Raw genomic sequence first — 22,436 nt, 5'->3', positions numbered from 1 at the left:
GGTTGGGAGGGAAGTTTCCCTTCTTTTCTCTGATTAAACGCATTTGCCAGCTGTCCAACTTGACCTTCTAACTTGGCAATCGATTGGGAATGAGAATTCAGCAATTGAGTATTTGCTTCCAAGTTACCAAGTGCAGTTAAAACCTTATCCTCAAAAGCAGAATTTCTTGGAGGAACAGCTGACTGATACTGATGGGGTCGATAATTGGGATTATAGGATTGATTAGGAGGCAAAGGGTGTGCCTGATTATGCACTCCTATAGTCGGTCCCTAATGCCCTGGAGCTCGCCAAGAGAAGTTCGGATGATTTCTCCATCCCGGGTTATACGAATGAGAATATGGATCATTAACCGGTCTGGAGATGGCTGCATTTACTTGCTCATGCTGAACTTCAGAGAATTGTCCTATGACGGAGCAATCTTTCGCCTGATGCGATGGATTAGAGCAAAATGAGCAAACTTCCTGTGGAGGTGGAATGTGAGAAACAGTTGTAGGTGCAAAACCAGTAGCCATAATCTGATCTAATTTCCTTGATAAGGCATCTACCTTAGTAGTCACATCTAAGGAATGGCTTACTCCGAAAATTGTCTCACTTCTTTGGTTCTTAGACGCAGGTGCCCTACGACCAGATGATGAATGGTGTAAAGAATTTTCAGCTAAGTTTTCAAACAGAATCCATGCATCATCTTCACTTTTAAGCATAAACGTACCCCCATAGGAGGCATCGACCATTTGTCTATGAGGCTCTGTCAAGCCATCATAGAAACACTGAATAAGTTGCCACTTGGGAACAGCATGATGTGGACACCTCCGTAGAAGGTCCTTCATCCTGTCCCAAGCTTCATGAAAAGGTTCCCCCTCTATTTGTGAAAAACCGGTTATGGCCTTCCGTATTTGGTTTGTTTTCCCTATGGTAAAGTACTTCTTAAGGAACTCGTGTTGCATCTGAGCCCAAGAAGTGATAGAGTTAGTCTCTAGGGAATTCAACCAATATTTCGCTCTATCTTTTAAAGAAAATGGAAACAAACGCATACGCAAAGCATCTTCAGAAATGTTCTGTAATCTCATAGTTAAACAGATCTCAAGGAATTCATCAAGATGCTTATAGGGGTCCTAGTTATCAAGCCCATAAAAAGATGGGAGCATTTGAATAATGCTGGGCTTAATTTCATAATGAGCTGCCGTAATGTCCGGCAGCTGAAGGCTTGAAGAAGGGGTGTATGTAGTGGGAACATAATGATCCCTCAACAACACGGGCTTTTGTTCTTCAGCCATAGGTGTTTTCGAGCGGGCTTTTCGACGTGAGTTCCTTTCGGATCTACGACGTCTAGGAATCCGCTCTAGGTCTAGGTCGTATGGAATAATAGGCAATAATAGCGACCGTCGACCGAACATAAACTAACAAAAATAAAACAATATATACGACACAAGGACTTAGAAAAAATACTGGTTTCAGCAGAGTTCCAGTTGATGCAGTAGTCTCTGTTGCTCCACCAAAGTCGCTCGATCTACTTCAGAATGGATCGATCGATTTGTCGATCGATCGACTTATGTGTCGCACGATCGAATTTTCTCTGCAAAAGAACAAACTCGACCGAATCCTAAAAAAAGTGATATTTGTACAAAAACATAAAATATTGACAGAAATAGAAAATAAAATTAGTTTCTGCCTTGAAACAGCTGCTGAGATGTCACTGAGATAGGTCGATCGATCGAAGATAAATGCGATCGATCGATATTGTCGATCGATCGAACAAAATTGAGATCGATCAATTGTTAGATCGATCGATTCTTTTGGTTTAAAAAAATAGATCGATCGAATGTACTTCTGCAGAAAACAGAATTCTGCAGAAACAGAACCAAATCAGTGTCCAAACCCAAAAACAGTTTAAAACAGAACCGAAACCGCTTATGCACAGAATATACAATATGCACGGAATTAAACTAGATAAAATCCTAAACACTTCACAAACAACCGTTTGCAATCCCCAGCAACGGCGCCAAAAATTGGTAGCGATCCAACCGATGATTTAAAAATAGGAATTTGGTTTTACACTTAATCGGTTTTCACAACTACGTGGATTTTAATATTTTTAACCACTCGCAATAGTACGGGACTTTGTAGTATAGTACTAAGGAGGGTATCGTACCACAAGGATTGGAAGGTTGTTTAATTGATGAAGTACCTAAAACGTTACCTAATTTAATTATGAAAAAGATGATTTGTTTTGTTCTAACACTAAGCTAAACAAGTAAAAATGAAAAGTCTAAGAATAAGGAAAGTGTAGGGCATTGATTTCACTCAATCCTTAAGCACATGGTATATTGTATTCCTCTCGGATTTCTTTCACAAATGCAATACGAGCGCGTAATGATTGTCAATCACACGACTACCTCAATATGAAATTACTTTAGTTAATGACAATGATAAACCATCTATTCATACACAAGTCATTCAACTCAAATCTAGGGTTGAATAATTCATGCTTCCTAGTATGGATTATAAGGTCTATTAATAAGCATACACATTCATGGAAAAAGCATAAATCATATTAGTTCAACACATAATCTCCACCTAAGCTTACACTAGAATGGAAAAACATTTAAGCAATAATTAAACTAAAAAGAGTGTGGAGAGATATGTGTTCCCTAGCATGAGTTTATCAAATTCACATAAATTATGTCATAAGCACCATTACACAACCATCCTTAGGTTATGTAATCATCACACTTATATGGAAATCCAAGAACAACACAATCTACCCCATGGCCCTTAGAGAGAGTTCATCAACACCCTACAACTAAATTAGCTACTCATGGAGTTATGGAATTCTCTTATAGAAGAAGAAGAACCCATTACTCTAGAGGATATAAAAACTACAACCCCCACTAATAAGATGTAAAAACTACTAACTTTGATTATTGAATCTACTTTAACAACTAAAAAGATACTCAAAAACAAGCTTTAAGGAAAAGAAATTCTAAGTAGAACATTAGCGAACAAGCTATGGGCTCTGGAATCTAAGGATTCCAGAATTGTTTTCAACATAAAATAACACAAAAACAAAAGGAAGAAGAAGAAAGAAGTGCTGGAAATGTAAAGAAAATAGTAAGAACACTTGAATGAATTAAACTCCAACTTCACTTTACTATAAAAAACGAATTTAGACTAAGTTATAGCACAAACATACCTTGAAAATAGCTCTCTGGAAAACATGAAGAAAAGAGTGCATCACTTGGATGCACAAAAACTCAAAATACACTTTGTCAACTAAAACTAACTATCTCTCTAACCCATACGTCCATCCTCTATTTATAGAGGATTTGGTACAACAAACTTAGCTCTAACACTCACTCTCAACCGTACAAAATAATGGTGACAACTTCTGTTTTGAACCGCACAACTTGAGGATGATTTTGAGCCACACAAAAAGCTGCCGACATCTGAAGATCTTTCTGAAATATCCGAAGTCGATCGATCGAATTGTTTTGCCTTGTAGATTTCGATCGATCGACATTTCGATCGATCGATTGTTCCACTCAATGTAATTTCGATCGATCGAATATACTTGATCGATTTTCTTCTTCTAGGCAGGAACACTTGAACTTCACATATCTTCTTTAGGCTTATCTTGTTGACTTTTTTCTTGTTTTCAATTAAGACCTAAAAAAGAGATGAAACACTAAAACATACTAACACGTTATTTAACAACACAAACTAGGGTTTAACATATGTAAATTAAGGGGCTTTGAATGTAAACATTCAACGCTTATCAGCACTTACATTACCCAATCCAGTAGCGTACAATCTAGGTACATCAAGCATAAAACAATAGCGGCTCAAATGTACAAAGAAACAGCATTGCCAGATGTAGGTAACTTCATGTCAAAAGACACTTACATTACCCAATCCAGTAGCGTACAATCTAGGTACATCAATCATAAAACAATGTGAAAAATGAAATTGACTTCTAAAAATAAAGTGTGTGCATAAGTGTCAACAAAAATTAAAGCACAGCGGAAAATAAATGACTCTGATTTTTGTTGACGAAGTGGAAACTCAATTAAGAGAAAAACCACTCCAGGGCAGCCAAACCCAGGAATTCCACTATTCAGAAGACATAGCTAGATACGAGACAGTAACACTCACATATACCCGATGCAGTGGTCGTATCTTGATCTCTGACGTGTAACCCAACACGAACGCTTCCCAACCAGGTTCTCCTACCTGAAGGGGTCTTCAATGGAATCCTTTATCTTAGAGCCGACCTCTAAGATAGACTTCAGGTTTAGCACAGCAACAGCACACTTGATAGGGCTTCAGAGGAAATATCACGTCTCTGAGCAATTGTTGAATTCAATACCGAATTCTTGCAGTTCTCAATGCCCAAGGGCCTCTATTTATAGGCTAGGGGCTCAAATGAGCGTCAGGCAAAATATACCTGGGCGCCGTCCGGACAGTGGACATGGGCCATCCGGACGGACAACTGTACGACAAGATTTTCTGAAAATTTCCCGGGGAAATCTTTCCTGTTTAAGAGCCTCGTCCGGACGGGATGGCACATCGTCCAGACGGTCGCACATCCACTGCAATTAATTTCCTTATAAGGCTTCGCGCGTTCGGACCATGGGGGATGAGCGTCCGGACGGCTATTCTTCAACACGCAGTTTTCATATTTGCAATGCGCGTCCGGACCATGATAGGCAATCGTCCGGACGGTTGAAGTCAAATCAGTAATTTCCTTCTTTGATGAACGCATCCGGACCACAGCTGTCAGACGTCCGGACAGTGATATTTGAATTGTGATTCTTGCCTTAAAGAGACGTGCGTCCGGACGGGATACCACATCGTCCGGACGGTTGATAGATCTTCCCTTTCTTGGAACTTGGAAAGAAATCTGAAACTGATCAAGTACTAAGAGGCGTTCAGACGTGCTACTGAAACGTCCGGACGGATGCAAGCTGGATAGAACCTTCTCGACACAGTGGAGGGTCCGGACGGAGAGACACGTCGTCCGGACGGATGATGCTTGGTCTGTCTGGAGTCCGGACAGTATGGCACGTCGTTCAGACGGATGGAACAGTGACAGATGGTCGTCCGGACGGGATGGCTCAATCGTCTGGACGGCGGACAGGGAACTAAAAATATTCTGACTCTGAAGCATTTTTGAATAGTAGAATCCCTGTGAAGCATCGTTACACACAAGTGATTTTGTCCAAACACAGAATGAGGCCAAAATACTAACACAATGGCATCTTACTCAGCAATACAAAGAAACAGCATTGCCAGATGTAGGTAACTTCGTGTCGCAAGACACTTACATCACCCAATCTAGTAGCGTACAATCTTGGTATACTAAAGCTCAATGCCTTTAAATCATGCAACAAGAAATATCTATCATAAAAACAGCACATATAAACACACCATGATATATGTATGCATATGCAATGTCCTCAGAGCCCCTGGCTCAAGAAACTGAGTCCCATACTCAAATCACCGAGTCCAAAGTTGTGACGTTAAGCACGCAATGCATCATGTCTCAACTTTATAACTCACACTAAAAATCCCAATCATTTACAATGTAACCCTAGTCTACAAAATTCCCAACCACCACATACAGTCACACAATTCATTCGAACTCCACATATTATATACATACTTCAACATCATCATAATTTCAAGATATTCAAAAGTACTCAAATCATCCAAAACAGATATAATCAACATTCAGTTGGTTCGAATTCTGTAAAACAATATATATTTAGCAATTCTATATTATATGAAAATAAGTTTCTCAGTGAGTAGAATACTCACCTTGGCTACGCGGATATTAAGCTCTAGGTTTCCTAGACACCACCATGCAATGCATTACTGTAAAAACAATACATTATACATTATTGATAACTTCTAATATTAGATTCACATTTAGCTCTTAAATTGCTCAAGAGCTAACCCATGGAAAACCCATAATATTTTAAGGGTTCCAAACGCCTAGACACTAAAACTCAAACAATACTAATCCAAAGTATTGATTAAGGGTTAGATATTAAAATCATTATTTAATTATTTACTCATAGTATTAATTACTAACCCGTAATTAATTTCACAAACCCATAAATTATTTTCACTAACACTTAAAATAATATTAGCCTTAAAATTATATTCACTAATTTCTAAATTATTTCTCACTAATATTTTCTCAATATCATTAAACTTAAAATTATTTTCATTAACCTAGTAACATAAAACACTACCGTATTAAAATAACATTAACCCTAAAATTACGTTTACTAATCTTTTTACAATAATTACCAACTTATTAACATAATTTAACGATCTAGATTTTAATCACTTAAAAACCCCAAATTAATTTAACCCATCAAATTAAGGTTTCTAAACTTTAAATCATAATTCATAAAACACTACCTCAAACACAATATTATTAACCCAAGCATTTACTAAGGGTTAATCACATAAAAAATCAATTCAAATTAAATGCCCAAAAGTTAGGGTTTGAGGAAAGCCACCGAAAATTCACTAAACCAAAATCCATGATTTGGGTAGCCTCAATCAAGTTCCAAATAACCCATTACTAAAGAAAGCACTAGATTAAAATCACATTAACAAGATTTAGCCAAAATCTCTAAAATATGAGTTTAACGAAAATACCTCAAACCAATCGGTAGAAACGTAGATCGAGCTTCGTAGATCACGTTTTCGAAATCGGATTTGAGTTTGGACGGTTAGATCTTCGTGGATCACGATTTTTGTGTGGAAAAAAATGAAAAATCTCCACTCTCCCCATTTTTCTTTCTCTTGGCCTGATGCACTGCCTATTGTCCTTCTTTTTTAAGTGAGGCGCATGTGCACCTAACACTTTATCTTTTATCTTTTTTCATTTTTCTTTCTTTGAGAAGGGCCCTTCCTTTCTTTTTCGTGAAGGGCTAGATGGCCCTTCATTTTAAGCATGTGGGGTGCATGTTGCCCTACATGTATTAATTTTATTTTTTTTTTTTTTTTTTTCTGTTTTGTTCTTTTTCTATTTTATATTTCTCTTCTTCTTCTTCTTTTTTTTTTTTTTTTTTTTTTTCTTTTTTTCTATTTCTATTTTATTTTTATTTTTATTTTCCATTCTCTTTCTCTTCTATTTTCTTGCATTTTAAAGACACTAAATTAACGTTAATTAATTATTTACTCAAATTTTATACTCTAATTATTAAATAATGTCTCGGACATTACACAGGGCAACACCGTCCGGACGCTAGGTCAAGCTTCTCCAATTTCTACATGGAGTTGGATTTCAATCGACACTATTTGGGAAGTTTCTACAAGACATCCAGACAACGTGGCAACACATTTGGATGCTACTCAGCGTTCTAGAATATTCTAGGTTTCCTTTACGAAGGCAGAAAGGAGTGACAGTGAAGACCTTCTGGACGTGGTCCTGTTTTGGGAAGAATTGCGCTATTCTGGAAAGGCGGTCGTAGAAGACCATCCAGACAAGGCTATCTTCCGTCCGGACGCTCCACAGCCAGAGTCCGAATTTGTCTAGAATTAGGTTTTCTGAAGCCTATAAATAGATGGCTCTAGGCTTGTTATTTGTAAGAATTCAATATAGAATTTCATTATGCTTACAAAGGGTTTTTAGGAAGAATTGAAGATCCGCTAGCTCTCTAGCCGTTGCCGATGTGTGCTACCATTGTTCGTGTGAAGTCTATCTTAGGGGTTGACCCTAGGGTAAAGGAATTCATCAAAGACCTCTTCAAGTAGGAGACTTGGTTGGGAAGTTTTCACGATGGGCTTCATGTTATAGTTAAAGGTATGACTACTACAATAGGTTTTGTGAGTTCGAGTGCTTTGTAACTTGCTTTGTCTTTGGATAGTAAATTTCCTGGGTTTGGCTGCCCTAGAGTGGTTTTTCTCTTCACAGAATTTCCACTTCGTCAACAAATATCTTGTCTCTTTTATTTTCCGCATTTAAGATATTTTATTGCACACGAACACACACTTGGTTGTTTAGAAGTCATATTTTATTTTCAAAAACAACTCAAATCAACTAAAACAAATATATTCAACATACAATTGGTTTGGATTTATAAAACATATATATTTTACAATTCTATAATGTATAAAAAAATAATAGTTTCTCAGTGAGTAAAATATCACTTTGGCTGTGAAGATATTAAGCACTAGGTTTCCTATACACCACCAAGCAATGCATCACTGTACAAACAATACATTGCACATTATTGACAACTTCTAATATTGGACTCACCATTTGCTCTTAAATTGCTCAAGAGCTAACCCATGGGAAACTCATAACATTTTAAGGATTCTAGACATCAATCCAACATCTAAGACGCTAACTAAACTCAATTAACAGTAACCCAAAGTATTCACTAAGGGTTAGATATTAAAATCACCATTTAAATAACTACTTATAACATTAAATACTAATCTCAAATTATTTCCACTAACCCATAAATTATTTTCATTAACCTAGTCACATAAAATACTACTATATTTACATTAACCCTAAAATTACGTTTACTAATCTTTTTACAATAATTACTAACTTATTAACATGATTTAACGATATAACTTTTAAACACTCAAAAACTCCAAATTAATTAACCCATCAAATTGGGGTTTCCAAACTTAAACCATAATTTACAAAACACTACCCCAAACACAATATTATTAACCCAATAGCATTTACTAAAGGTTAATCACATAAAAACTCAATTAAAATTAAATACCTAAAAGTTAGAGTTTATGGAACTTACCAAAATTCACCCAAATAATATATGAAATTTGGGGAACCACAAGCAAGCACCAAGTAGCGCAATACCTAAAGAAAACACTAGATTAAACTCATATTTTACTAGATTTAACCAAAAAATTATGAATTTAACTATTTACCTCAAAACAATCGGTAGAAAAGTAGATCCGAGTGCTAGGATCACGTTTTTGAAGATTGGACCGTTGGATCTTCGTAGATCATGATTTTTTCCAATAAAACCTAAAGAGGAAAAGTGGGAAAGAACCAGACCCTTCCTCTTTTCTTTTTTCTTTTTCTTTTTTTTCTTTTTTTCTTTTTTTCTAAAGAGAGGCATTCTGTCTCTTTTATTAAAGTGGCGCACGTTTGTGCGCCCCTTTTCTTATTTTTAATTTTTTTTTCTTCTACGTATCTGACCCTTCATATTTAAATGCCCGCATGGCCATTTGTTAAATGGCCGAATGGCCTTGTAAAGAAATGGCCATCAGGCTTTTTTATTATTATTATTATTATTATTATTTTTACTTTTCTATTTCATAACTTCTTTTCTAATATATTTTCCTTTTCTATTATTTTTCTATTTTCTATTATTTTCTATTCATTTTGGACTTTAAAAATATTCTCTTGCATTTTTAATACACCTAATTAAGTTTAATCAATTATTTTCTCAAATTTTTATACTTTAATTATTAAATAATGTCTCGGACATTACATGTGTTCAAGAAACCTAAAGGTGTACCACCGATTAGGTCTCATGACCATTCCAATCCTCTACAACAGGGAGTGCAACCAATTTCTGTGAGGCTCTATAGATATCCTTTTTACCAAAGGGAAGAGATAGAAAAGGTAGTGAGAGAGTTGTTAAAGTCGAGAGTCATTAGAAAAATTGCCCTTTCTCCTCTCTTGTTCTGTTGGTGAAGAAGACTGGTGGCACTTGGAGAATGTGCATGGATTATAGATCCCTCAATACGGTAACTATCAAAGACAAATTTTTCATCTCCCACATCTTCAAACTCCATGGCATGCTTGCTTCAATTATCTCTGATAGGGACCCTATTTTTACTTGTGCCTTATGGAAAAAACTTTTCAATTTACAGGGCACCTCTCTCAAGATGAGCACTAGCTACCACCATCAGATAAATGGGCAAACCGAAATTGTTAATAAGTGCCTTAAGAATTACATGAGGTGTTTCACTCAGGAAATGCTTAAACATTGGACTTCCTGGCAACCCTAGGCTGAATACTGATATAATACAAGTTGGCATGCCTCCATTCAGATGACTCTTTTTTAGGCTGTCAATGGTTTACCCCCACCCTGATTGCTTACCTACATTCTAGGGACTACAGGAGTTGAGGTAGGGGATGAGGTGCTTCGCAATCTTGTGCAGATCTTGGCTCTCCTCCAACAAAATATGCAGCAAGCCCAACAGCGAATGAAGAAGTATGCGGATTTGAAACGCAGTGAAAGAACCTTTGAGATGGGTCAACAAGTTTACCTTCGTTTGCAACCTTACTGGCATACCTCTGTGGCTTCCGGTAGAGCCCTTAATCTTTCACCCACCAAGAGAAAAGCAAACAAGTCTTAAAAGCACATGTCAATCGATCAACTTTATATTCGATTGAGCGAAAATCGATCGTGCGACACAAGACATCCGATGCGAGTGAAAATCAATCGTGCCACGACATCCGATCGATCGAAAATGGATCGATCGACGGGCAAATTCAATCGAGCGATTTCAAATCTTACGAATAAATCTGCAAATATCGACACAATCTTTTTGCAATTCAAAATTCAAACTCAAGTTGTATGATTGAAATGAGATGTCAACACTCTTCATTTGTATTGCTGAGATGGATTGTTTGGGATATATTTGATACATCAAATTCTCTATAAATAGAGAAGAGCCGAGAGAGAGAGAGAGAGATGGATAGTTTTTGATAATTAGTTTTCTTTTGTATTTTTAGTTGCAATCCTTTGATGCAACCTTTTTATTTACATTTTCCAGAGAGCTTAGATTAGTTTATTTTAATTTTGTAAGTCATTTTAATTTTGTTCAATTCAAGAAAGCTTTAATTTTGTTTGATGCAATTCTTTTCCTTATTTTATTTCAGCAATCTTTTCTTCTTTCTTTAGTGTTTGTTTCATTTTATTTTTGATATAACTCTGGAATCTGAAAATTCCAGAGAGCTTAACCTAGTATCTTAAATGCTTTTCTTTAGTTTTTCTTTTCCAATTCCTTGTTCTTCATTGTTTAATTTATAGTTTCTAATTCCTCTTAAAGAAATGGATTCTTCTTCTTCCACAAGAGAATCACATTTCTTCATGAGTAGCTAAATTAATTATAGGGTACTGATGGAACTCCGTCCGATTACCGTGGCTTGATCATGTCATTCTTTGGATTTCTATATATGTGTAATGATTACATAGCTTAGAGGTTTGCAAAACTCTTGTGAAATGTTCTTCAATTCAATAATCAATCTTGAAAAGAAGGTTTTCTTGTCCATGAGAACCCTTCAATTCTTGAATGAACTCAACGTTTCCTTTTTCTGTGATTAAGGGAACGATAGCTATGTAATGATGCTCTTTGACATAATCTATGTGAACTTGATAAACCATGCTAGGGAACATGTATTACTCCACATCCTTTTAGTTTCAATGCCTTTTAGATGCTTTTCATTATAGTGTAATTTTTATATTGATGATCCGTGCAAAACTAAGATGGTTTATGCTTTTTCCATAGATATGTATGCTTACTAAGAGGTCTTATAGTCTATGCTAGAGAGCATACTTCATTCATAAATAGATATTAGATGGATGATTAATGTGTAACTGGATAGATTATTATTATCTTTTAACTAAAGTAGTTTCATGTTGAGGTCGTCATATGATTGATAATCATTACACGCTCATATTATGCATGTAAAGGAAATTCGAGATAGATATAATCTACCATTGATATGAGGATTGAGTGAAATCAATTCCCTATACTTTGCATTCTCTAAGTCTCTCCATTTTTATTGTTCTTAGTTTGTGTTAACTTATTTTTTGAAATCAAATCAAAACATCTTTTTTTAAGGTTAAAATGGATAACATACACAATCCTTGTGGTTCAACACCCTCACTATAAAGATTCGTACTGTTGCGAGTAGTTTATAAATATTAAAATCTAATTAGTCGTTCAAAACCGATTTAGTTTTCAAAACCAAAATCACTATTTTTAATCATCGGTGAAAACACTACCAGTAACATGAAAACACAAAGAAAAATTAGAAATTTACCTCACAAAAACCCATGGCCGGAACCCATCAACTCACCCATCAATCGATTGCTTATTCTTCTTCTCTTCTTCTTCTTCTTCTTTCTTAGGCTGCATCTTCCACAGCTGAATCTCTCTCTCTCTCTCTCTCTCTCTTAGCAACTCTCTCTCTCAGTCTGGCACAGCAATGAAGGGGAGGGGCAAAGAAAGAAAGAAAGGAAAGGAAGGAAAAGAAAAAGGGGGAGGGAGAGGCGTGCATGAAAGGGGAAAGGGGGCGGTGTGTGTTGACCGGATGGGCTTTGCCCATCATTTTATTTTTCTTTTGCTTTCCTTTAATAAAACTAAGGGATAAGATATCCCCTTAACCAACCATAGCTAGACATGTGGCAGTGGATAGGATTACATTTTTATTTTAAACCACCAATTTCTCTAAATTATGACATTACTCCTACTACATCTAGTTCTTTTTTATGTTAATTGTTATTTGACCCCTTATAATTAATTCAACAACTTACCCTTACAAAAAATTCTTTAACACATTAAGACTCATTCCTATTATTTTATTATTCTAATCTCTTTTCATTACTTTAAACCCATTTTATTTCGATTATATAAATATAATCACTTAGACCTAATATTAGTTTCATCTTATTTAATAAATATAATTTATTAATACAAAATTCTTTATTTATTTTCTTGTGCGTTACGTAAGTACCATAATTGACCCTTTTAAAAATCCAGGTGTTATTTGTTAAACCTGCAAATTACAAGTATCAAAATGGTATTTAATCGTAAAGAAAATAAGAGATTTTTTTTTTTCATTACATCAAGAGTAACTTAAACCGAATGTGGTTATGCCCCTATTAGACGTCCTATTGACTTTTATCATGCATTTCTAAAATTGTATTCTTCTTTGCAATCCAAAGCCCTTTTGTTTTGTACATTTTTTGAACTTTTTTTTTTTGGGGGGGGGGGGGGGGGGGGGGGGTAAAGTTGTTTTTAATCTTTAATGATCTCAACATTTGGTAAGTATGATGGATAAATGAAAGTCAAATAATCTAATAATGAACAAAATATTAATGTGATGAAAAATTACTTAACTATATAACATTGTGAAAGAGTTATTCAAGATGAATCTATGTTGAAATCAAGCCGTAATAGTACATAGAAATCGTTAAGAAGTTTAAAAAGTAATTTTAGTACATAGAAAGCCGTGCAAAACAAAAAAAGAATTTGTTAGATAAAAAACTCAAAAAGTACTTGTTTGACATTTTTGTTTTAAAAAATGCAAAAAACTTACTCCTAAAAAAAAGCCTAAAAAAAAAAAAAAATGTTTTTTAAAAGCTCTTTTTGAATATAAAAACTATACTTCTCAACACAATTTCAAATGGGCTCCAAACCTCGCATTTTAGATCAAGGAAATAGAAAGGCCATAACAGAATGGGCCGTCATCATAAAAGCCTATTACCAACTCGAGTGGCCAATTGTTTGGGACCTTCTTACCCTTTTTCACATCCAAATAAGGTCTACTATAGTATACACACTCTAGTACGCACCAAATCTCGAAATCTAGTCACCATATGCTAACATCAACGACTGCATGTGCGCTCATGGAAATTTCTCCAAACACCACCACCGTCTTCTTCAGTTACTACAAACATGCGCAACCCTCCCATCTCTCAGTACAACAAAAGTCCTCCACGCGCTAACCATCACAACGGGCCCAGTCCCCAACCAACCTATTTTTCCATACAACAGTATCGTTTCTTGTTATGTTTCGCTTGGCGAACTATTCGTTGCACGTCAGTTGTTTGAGAAAATGCCCCATAAAAATGTAGTCTCATATAATGCGATAATTAGTGCTTATAGTAGATGTGGGGATGTAGAGGAAGCTTGGAGTTTGTTTTCTCAGATGAGGAGTTTGGGATTCAGGCCGACTCAGTTCACGTTCGGTGGGTTAGTATCGTGTGGGGCACTGGATCTTCATCGAGGTGTTCAGCTGCAGGCGTTGGTTTTAAAGAATGGTCTGTTTCATGCTGACGCTTTTGTGGGAACTGCTTTGTTGGGTTTGTTTGGGAGGCACGGTCGTATGGAAGACGCGTTTCTTTCATTTGAAGATATGCCTTGTAAGAGCTTGGTGACATGGAATTCAATGTTGTCTTTGTTTGGACTTCATGGGCTTGTTGAAGATTGTATTTTTTTGTTCCGTGAGCTCTTGATGGTGGAGATTGCTCTGTCTGAAAGTTCTTTTGTTAGAGTTTTGTCTGGAATTTCGTGTGAACAAGATTTGGCATATGGGGCACAAATACATGGTTTACTGACTAAAAATGGGTTTGATAGTGAAGTTTCTGTTGTTAATTCTCTTATCAATATGTATGTGAAATGTGCCGGCATATGCTCAGCAGAGAAAGTCTTTGACACTATTCCCGTTCGGGATGTTTCATTGTGGAATACAATTATTTCGACGGTGGCAAATAGTGAGATACCTGGAAAAGCATTGGAACTCTTTTTGAAAATGTGCAAGAGTGGAGTGGCGCCTAGCCAGCCCGCATTCGTAAGTGTTATTAACTGTTGTACGACTTTGGAGATTCCAATTTATGGAGAATTCATCCATGCTAAAACAATCAGGAGTGCTTTTGAATCTGATGTTTATGTGGGTAGTGCATTGGTTGACTTTTATGCTAAATGCGATAAATTGGTAGATGCCCATCGCTGTTTCGACGAGATATATGAGAAGAATGTGGTTTCTTGGAATTCTCTGATTTTGGGTTACTCAAACAAATGCTCTTCCACTTGTATATTTTTACTTCAAGATATGCTGCGATTGGATTTACGGCCTAATGAGTTCTCATTTTCGGCTGTTCTTAGGTCATCGCTAGCATTGGAAGTCCGGCAGCTTCATTGTTTAATTATAAGAATGGGCTACCTGAGTAATGAGTATGTATCAAGCTATCTTGTTACCTCATATGCCAAAAATGGTCTCATATCTGATGCCCTGGTCTTCGTCACGGCTTCTTACAATCCACTCCCTGTTGTCCCCTCTAACATCATTGCTGGAATTTATAACAGAACTGGTCAATACAGTGAAACACTAAAGTTGCTTTCTCTACTTGAAGAACCTGACCTTGTATCTTGGAACATTGTGATTGCAGCTTGTGCTCGCAACAATGATTACAAAGAGGTTTTTGAGCTTTTCAAACACATGCATATGTTTCACATCCATCCAGATAATTACACGTATGTTAGCCTTCTGAGTGTGTGCGCTAAACTTTGCAACCTTGCTTTGGGAAGTTCTGTCCATGGTCTAATGATAAAGACAGATTTCAATCGCTGTGACACATTTGTTTGCAATGTGTTAATCAATATGTATGGGAAATGTGGGAGCGTAGAAAGTTCAGTGAAAATCTTTGACAAAATGACAAATAGAAATCTCATCACGTGGACAACTCTAATATCTGCCTTTGGACTGAATGGTTTTGCTCAGGAGGCATTAGGAAGGTTCAGAGAAATGGAGTGGCTGGGGTTTAAGCCTGATAGGTTAGCTCTTATTTCAGTGCTTACTGCTTGCAGACATGGTGGCTTAGTGAGAGAAGGGATGGAGTTGTTTGGAAGAATAAGGAGTTATGGAGTTGAACCGGAAATGGATCATTACCATTGTGTGGTGGACTTGCTGGCTAAGTATGGATATGTTAGTGAAGTAGAGAAAATGATTGCCAGCATGCCTTTCCTACCTGATGCCATTATATGGCGTAGTTTCCTAGAAGGCTATAAGAGACGAGGAAATGCAATGGATCAAGGCATGAGACATCTAAATTCGGATGAGCCCAGCAAATACATTTCTATGGGAGATTAGGCAATGTCACTGTTTATCTGTGCATGTCCCATATGATTCCCACCTCTGCTGTTAAGCCTAAGGTCCACAATTCACTACATACCGTTCAACGTGGAATATTCCTTGGAGGATTGATGATTTTTGGTATGTAAAGGCCAGACTGAGCTCAACAAACAAGGATGGAAGCCAGAGTGGGGAAGGACTCAACAAATGTTTCCTTTGCCTCCTTGCACCCTTCTGTTATATATACACTTTGATGAAAGAGATGCTCTACAGGTTTTATCACGTCTTTTGTAAATAAATCCAACAAATTATGGCCCATCAAAGCATCCATACTTCTTTAGTGTGTGGCACCCAATAACACCTTAGAGCCCGTTTGGTTTTGCGTTAGGAAGGCTAAAAAGCTCCTTCAGCATCTAAAAAGCTGTTTCAAAGTAAAAAAAAAAAGTGTTTGGTAAAAAAATGTCAATTTACTTTTTTGCCTCCAAAAAGCCCATATTTGTGCTTCAGGAAAAAATTGAAATTGAGGCTTTTCCTGAAACGCACTTATAAAAGTTATGTGCGATTCTATTATTTCATTAATGAAATTTGGCAACTGAAAAAAATACCGTTGGCATTTGGCAGGGTTGTCCTCAACGAGGGGTAGTGAAGCCACAAGGCCATTTTATTCTTTCATGAACATTTGAGGGTTCTGGTTGTGCTGAGCAGCAAGCTTTTGTTCCGATGGGATCTCCCTGGCCGTCAACCGCTCTGCGGGGAACACGGCATTGTCGTACTTGTACAGCAGAGATCTTCTGGATGACCGCTAGTTATGGCTCTGCATCACACCACCTGTGAGTGAGCGATTTGGCGGTGGGTTGATCGGTATGAAGTGTGCAAAGAGATTCGCAGTTTGGATCTCTCTTATTTGCCTAAAAATTACTGTATGATAGGTAAGAAAGCTGAGGAAAGCAAAGGAAAAGGGTAAAAAAGTCACCTTGATTAATTAAGATTTTAAGTAGTAGTTTCCTTAGGTTATAAATATACTAGATGTTCTACACATCTTCCTCCAGTCCTTTTTCCATCCTTCCAGTTTTAAAAATCACGGTTAGACATATGAGAGACCCACATGGACTCCACAGATCTAATAATGATTTTCAAAAGTAGAATGATGAGAGAAAGACCGAAGAAAATGAAGCATTTCTCAAATTAGTTATACATTCCAGTAGTTGAAGTTGTTTTGTTTTACCAATTGTTTGCTCAGAAAACAAACAGAGGGAAATGGGTTTTCCATTTTTTATTTTTATTTGTGTTGTAGTTGTTGGTTAATTGGTTGCTTTGTTTAATTGCATGCCACTTTGGGTTGTCTGAGTTTGCTTTGCGTTTGTTAAATTGTGTCTCTATTGATTGATCAATTTGCAAAGCTGACGAAATTTGCGAGTTTGAGCAGCGGTTGATATGTAGGCAGAAAGGTACGAGGGTTGAACTTCAATTCTGGGTTAATATGGGAACCATGTTCTTTTTTTTGTATGGAGGTGGTGTTGTGGGTTGAAATTCAATTGGTTCTTTCTGGCTGCTTGATGAGATGATGAATGCTACACAAATGTCCAGTTCTACAGTTTTTGATGTGTCTTTCAAAATCATCATTTGATCCAAACTCTAATAGATTAAAAGCCATGTCAGGTGACACGTTCAGAATTTTAAAGCTTACGTCTTAGCACACATGGCAGTACCAAATCCTCAGGACAACAGTGAATAAGGAGTAGAATCTCCATATTTTATTTTCCTACATGTTTTAGCTAATAATGAATGTATTTCCACTAGTTTATTTCATTCCTAATTAATTTTCCTGTATGATGTAATGACGGCTATACTTAATGGTTGTCTTTTAACCTAGCTGTCTTCTATATAAGTGTAACCTTAACAAATAAAATATCATACTGAATTATTATCAAACCTATAACATTTATTGGTATTTTAGGAAGTCACGGCTCCCTCGAAGTAGCCATTAGAGATCATGGCTCTCTCGAATAACCCATATCCTTTTTCCCTTTGTTTGTTTACTATTTGATTGCATCAAATGGTATTAGAGCCAAGTTGATTGTTTTCTACAACAATCTCCAATCCACGCCATCACCATATCTTTTCAATTTTTCTTGAATGAAGAGCAACAAGCAAGGTTAGAAAAGATGTGGTCAGAATTCCTTGCGTGGAAAGATGAATCTAGCAAACGAATTGAGGAGCACATGAGAAGAACTAAAAGTTTTTCTCCATCACGCACCTCTCCAGCAAGCCAATCCTTGCCCATAACACCTACCTCACTGACTGCCCCCATCACAAAAAAAAAAAAAAGGAAAAAGAAGAAAAAGTTGCCAATTTCTATGCTGAAGATGATGGGAAAAGAAGATCACGTGATCTCAACAACTACAAGAAAGAGATACCAACCAGAAACAAGAAAGCCGAGGTATTTGTTTCGCGCTCAAGTGGTGAAAAATATTCTATGGTACTATGCCCAGGGAGCCTAGAGATGCTTAAAGAAACTGCAGTTTCAAGGTGAACATGATCCAAAGCTTAGAATAGTTTGTCGTCAAATTTCGCCTGTTATCCCCCATAATTATGAGGAGAGCAGTGATAAGCGTCGAATATTGCACATTCAAGCCCCATAACTTATATATATTAATTCCTTAGCATTGTTATTTATTTGATTTTATGTTGTTTTATTGTTTTCTGGTTGTAAATAAAGATGCAGTTAATTCTATTGATTTTGGGCTTAAAGTACACTTTAAGAAGACCTAGAAGATATGTTTAAGCTTAACCAATCATAATAGAAGATCTATATGATGTGGTTAAGTTTAATCAAATCAAGTGAATGATTAAATCGGAATTTTTCCACTAAGTGTCAAAATCGGATTGGATTCAAATTTGGATTCTGCACATGTCTCAGTGTTTGAATCATAACTTTTGCGTCAAATATTGGATTGCAATGAAATTGGTGGCATTGAAAAGCTAATAAACAATGCAACAAATATTTCAGAAATAGCTTTTCCCTAATTCGGATGTTTATTATGCCAAAATCTCCTTGCAATAAAAGATCGCAATTCTTGACGAATTTGGAATCCTTTTCCTACTTGAATTGAAGTTTCAATCTCCTACTTGGACAAGAAGACTCAAGAGACGATTTTTCTGGAATTCCAAGAGCTTTTAAGCCTCTCCTAGTCTCTATAAATAGACCCCTAAGCTTCAAGAGAAGGTGTGCTTGTGCTTAGTTGTAGATAGTAAATTCTTCTTCGAGGCTTGACAAGTTGAAGAGGAGAAGAACATGGCAAAAGGCCATCCCAACACCACGATGAGCAGCTAAATTCCTAATATGGTATTGATGTAGCCCTTTCCAAGTAACAATAGTTTGATTATATTTTAATTTAGTATTTTCTATATGCATGATGGTTGTATAACTATGAGAATTGATCTTAATGTTTATATTCAATCATTATGAATTTCTTATCTTGTCTTAGAAAGTCTTTTATATTGATTGAACTCAATCCTTCATATTTTCTATAATTATGTGAATGATTGTTATACAACAGTTTTAATTGACATATAATCAAGAGGGTTAGATAGACCATGCCTAGGGAAGACGGATTGTACTACACCATAGTTTAATATAATTTAGGTAGATAGTTCGTACCAACCGACGATGGGTTATACTATTCCATTGATTGTGTGTATCCTATTAAAGACGTAGCTAATCCATATCTAGGGAAGACGGGTCGTACCGCATCTTATTGGTTAGGTGGACGGTCCGTGGCAACCGAAGATGGATTATACTTATTTTTTAGAGGTAATTTCTTGACTACTCGAGTGAGACGAGTCCTATATCATGCATAGTATGAATTTACCTTGTTAATTTATGATTGACCATTGATATGCGGTGAGTGGTGAAATCAATCCCCTATTCTTTATCTCATCCCTACTTTATTTAAATTTATGTCTTTTACTTTTATACATTTATTTTTAGAAAACAAAAATCAACAATCTTTTCTTTAGTTATTTTTATCTTCACAAACTTGATAGCAATTCCCACACTGTCCTTGAGATTCGACACCCTCAATATAGCCATATCCTATAAGGATTCGTACTATTGCGAGTGGTAATTTTATTATTAATATATTTTGGTAAACAAAAGACCACATCAAGCAGTTTCACTGTCCCGGCTTTTACTTTCACGCTTTACAATTCTGGAAAGACTGCTGCAGATGTCACCTTGCTTTTCATAGGGGCAAATTCTGTGGGAAGGATTTCTGAATTTTCTGGTCAGCACTCTAATTAATTCTAGAATAATGATGAAGGATGGTGTGCATGGTGTACTTCTACATCACAAGACAACAAATGGACAACCCCCTGTGCCCTTTGCAATCACAGCCGAGGGAGACAAATGGTATTCACATCTCTGAGTGCCCTTGCTTTTTGTTATCGGGGAACTCTTAAGATATCTTAGCAAAATAGATGTGGCAGGAAATAAAGGAGTATGGATCATTTGACCCGATAAAGGCTACATGGGAAAATCAAGCCATGGTCCAAGTTCAATTTCTGGAGTTCTACCTTGGGGACAAGGAAGATGTTAGGGGAGAGGGATGATACATTTAAAATTTTAGGGCTTACGTGGCAGCACACATGGCAGTACCGAAACCCCAAGACTTTAGTGAATAAGGAATAGAATCTCCATATTTTCTTTCCCTACATGTTTCAGCTAATAAGAAATGTATTTTCAATAGTTTATTTCTTTACTAATTAATTTTTCTGCATGATGTAATGATGGTTAGACCTAATGATTATGTTTTATGGCCTAGCCGTCTTTTATATAAGTATAACCCTAATGAATAAAATATCATGCTGAATTATTAAAAAACCTAGAACCTTTGTTAGTATATTAGGAGGTCATGACTCCCTCGAAGTAGTCATTAGAGATCGATTACGACTCTCTCGAAGTAGCCCATATCCTTTTTCCCTTTGTTCTTTTACTATTTGATTGCATCATCAGGAAGCCTAAAAGTCGGAGTGCATGTAGTATTTCTTGAATGAGATATATTTTATAAAAGAAAAAACTAAGACGTTTTTTTTATTCAGGACCAAAAAATGCATTTCTTGCGCTCCTGAATAATATATAAAAAAGAAGAAAAAAGAGAAAAAAATATGTTACGTATCAGATGGGACAACGGATGAAAACAAAAGAGTTCACAAGCAGTCATATTTCTTTGTTATTTAGTTATTATGTATCTTTATTATTTAGTTATTATTTATCTATTAGAGTCTATCTTTAAGTAGGAAATAAAGGAATAGTATGTTATCCCTAAATACTTGGGTATTATCTTTATTAATAGTTGATAGTCATAGGATAGTCATGTGATACATCTCTATGAGAGTAGTTTATGTTTATCGCCTTTCTTTGTAACTCTATATAAACCTATTGGGTTAATGAATAAAGTAAGCAAAGATTATTAATAACTCTTGAGTTGATTTGGAAGGTATTAGGGTTTCTCGAACTACCTGGAGGACCTTCTTTATATTTGTTATTTTGTAGGAATCGAAAAATATTCTTGCGTAACAGTTGTATACAACACTAGACACATGGGGTGGAACTCATGTGGTGGGACTGTGCATAACTGTTGTGCACCAATTACTTCTTTATTTTGTATATGTTAATTAAGAAATACATGAACATAAAGTTGTATACCTGTCCAATTAAATGGGTCATCCTCTTAAACCAATTTTTGGAATGGCACCTCTGAACTGAATATCTTCATCATTTTAAGTTTTTGTTATTCAAGGAAAGAAAAAACACTTCTGGCTAAGATATGAATTGCTCATACATAAATAAGTTTGAGCATATCGGATGTCTGAATCCTGGGAACAAATTGGATGTTCTATTTTCTTGGAATTTTCAGGCCTTGGACAATTAATGTTTACCTCTAAGAAATAAAGAATATATATATATATATATATATATATATATATATATATATATATATATATATAGATTGGACGTTCCTGTCACATAATTATAGACTACAATATATTTTTTATTTGTTTGTTTGTTTTTGTTGTTGTTGTTGTAAATCTTCTAAAATTAGCGTAATGCAAGTGCCTGCTATTTTGTTTGCGTGGAAGTATCTATAATCTGATCTCTGCTAATTAACTGCTAATGCAAATGTGAATTTCCTGTTTCTCACTCCTGATGTTTTGGCGACCTTTCACGTTTCAAGTGAGGAAGCTATTGAAACTGCTAAGCTGCTTGCCTTGAAAGAAGGCTAGCTGGTATAGTAGATACGATCAGCTGTAATGGTTCTCTGGGACCTTTTACATCCAGTTTTGTTAACAAATAATTTCATGAGTTATTTTGTTGCAGATGGGGATCTCATCTGGTGCTGCAACAGCTGTTGTTGTAAAGTTCGGAAAGAGGCCTGAAAATGCTGGAAAACTCGTTGCGAGTCTAAATGCTTTTTACAACTTGCTCTAGAACCTCTTATGGACTTTGTTATCCAGATTATGCTTGTATCCTTCGGTTGATTTAGCTCAGACTTTGCATCAGAAT

At 36.0% G+C, this 22,436-nt stretch overlaps 1 protein-coding gene and 1 long non-coding RNA gene across 3 annotated transcripts; one reads left to right on the top strand and one right to left on the bottom strand.

Annotated features, from left to right (window-relative positions):
• Nucleotides 1-3,973: 3,973 nt before the first annotated feature.
• On the bottom strand, nucleotides 3,974-9,066 carry LOC133859489 (uncharacterized). Its single transcript, XR_009898760.1, has 4 exons — nucleotides 8,923-9,066; nucleotides 8,787-8,851; nucleotides 5,815-5,871; nucleotides 3,974-5,182 (listed from the first exon to the last, which is right to left on the bottom strand). It is a non-coding gene; the product is annotated as an uncharacterized LOC133859489 (long non-coding RNA).
• A 4,490-nt stretch (nucleotides 9,067-13,556) lies between these two features.
• Nucleotides 13,557-17,511, top strand: LOC133859468 (pentatricopeptide repeat-containing protein At3g58590). Of its 2 annotated transcripts, XR_009898756.1 has the most exons (2): nucleotides 13,557-16,144; nucleotides 16,493-17,511. XR_009898756.1 is itself a non-coding variant. In XM_062294880.1 (1 exon), exon 1 carries the CDS (start codon nucleotides 13,637-13,639, stop codon nucleotides 15,887-15,889), a length of 2,253 nt encoding a protein of 750 aa, XP_062150864.1. In that variant the 5' UTR covers nucleotides 13,557-13,636; the 3' UTR covers nucleotides 15,890-16,199. The 2 variants fall into 2 exon arrangements, 1 of the variants encoding a protein (XP_062150864.1); XM_062294880.1 differs by lacking the exon at nucleotides 16,493-17,511 and having other exon boundaries at nucleotides 13,557-16,199.
• Nucleotides 17,512-22,436: the final 4,925 nt, after the last annotated feature.

The sequence above is a fragment of the Alnus glutinosa genome, chromosome 2 (genome assembly GCF_958979055.1).
Source record: "Alnus glutinosa chromosome 2, dhAlnGlut1.1, whole genome shotgun sequence".
Classification (NCBI taxonomy): Eukaryota; Viridiplantae; Streptophyta; class Magnoliopsida; order Fagales; family Betulaceae; genus Alnus; species Alnus glutinosa.
Note: the sequence above shows the minus strand (reverse complement) of the source record. Positions and strands in the feature narration are given on the sequence as shown.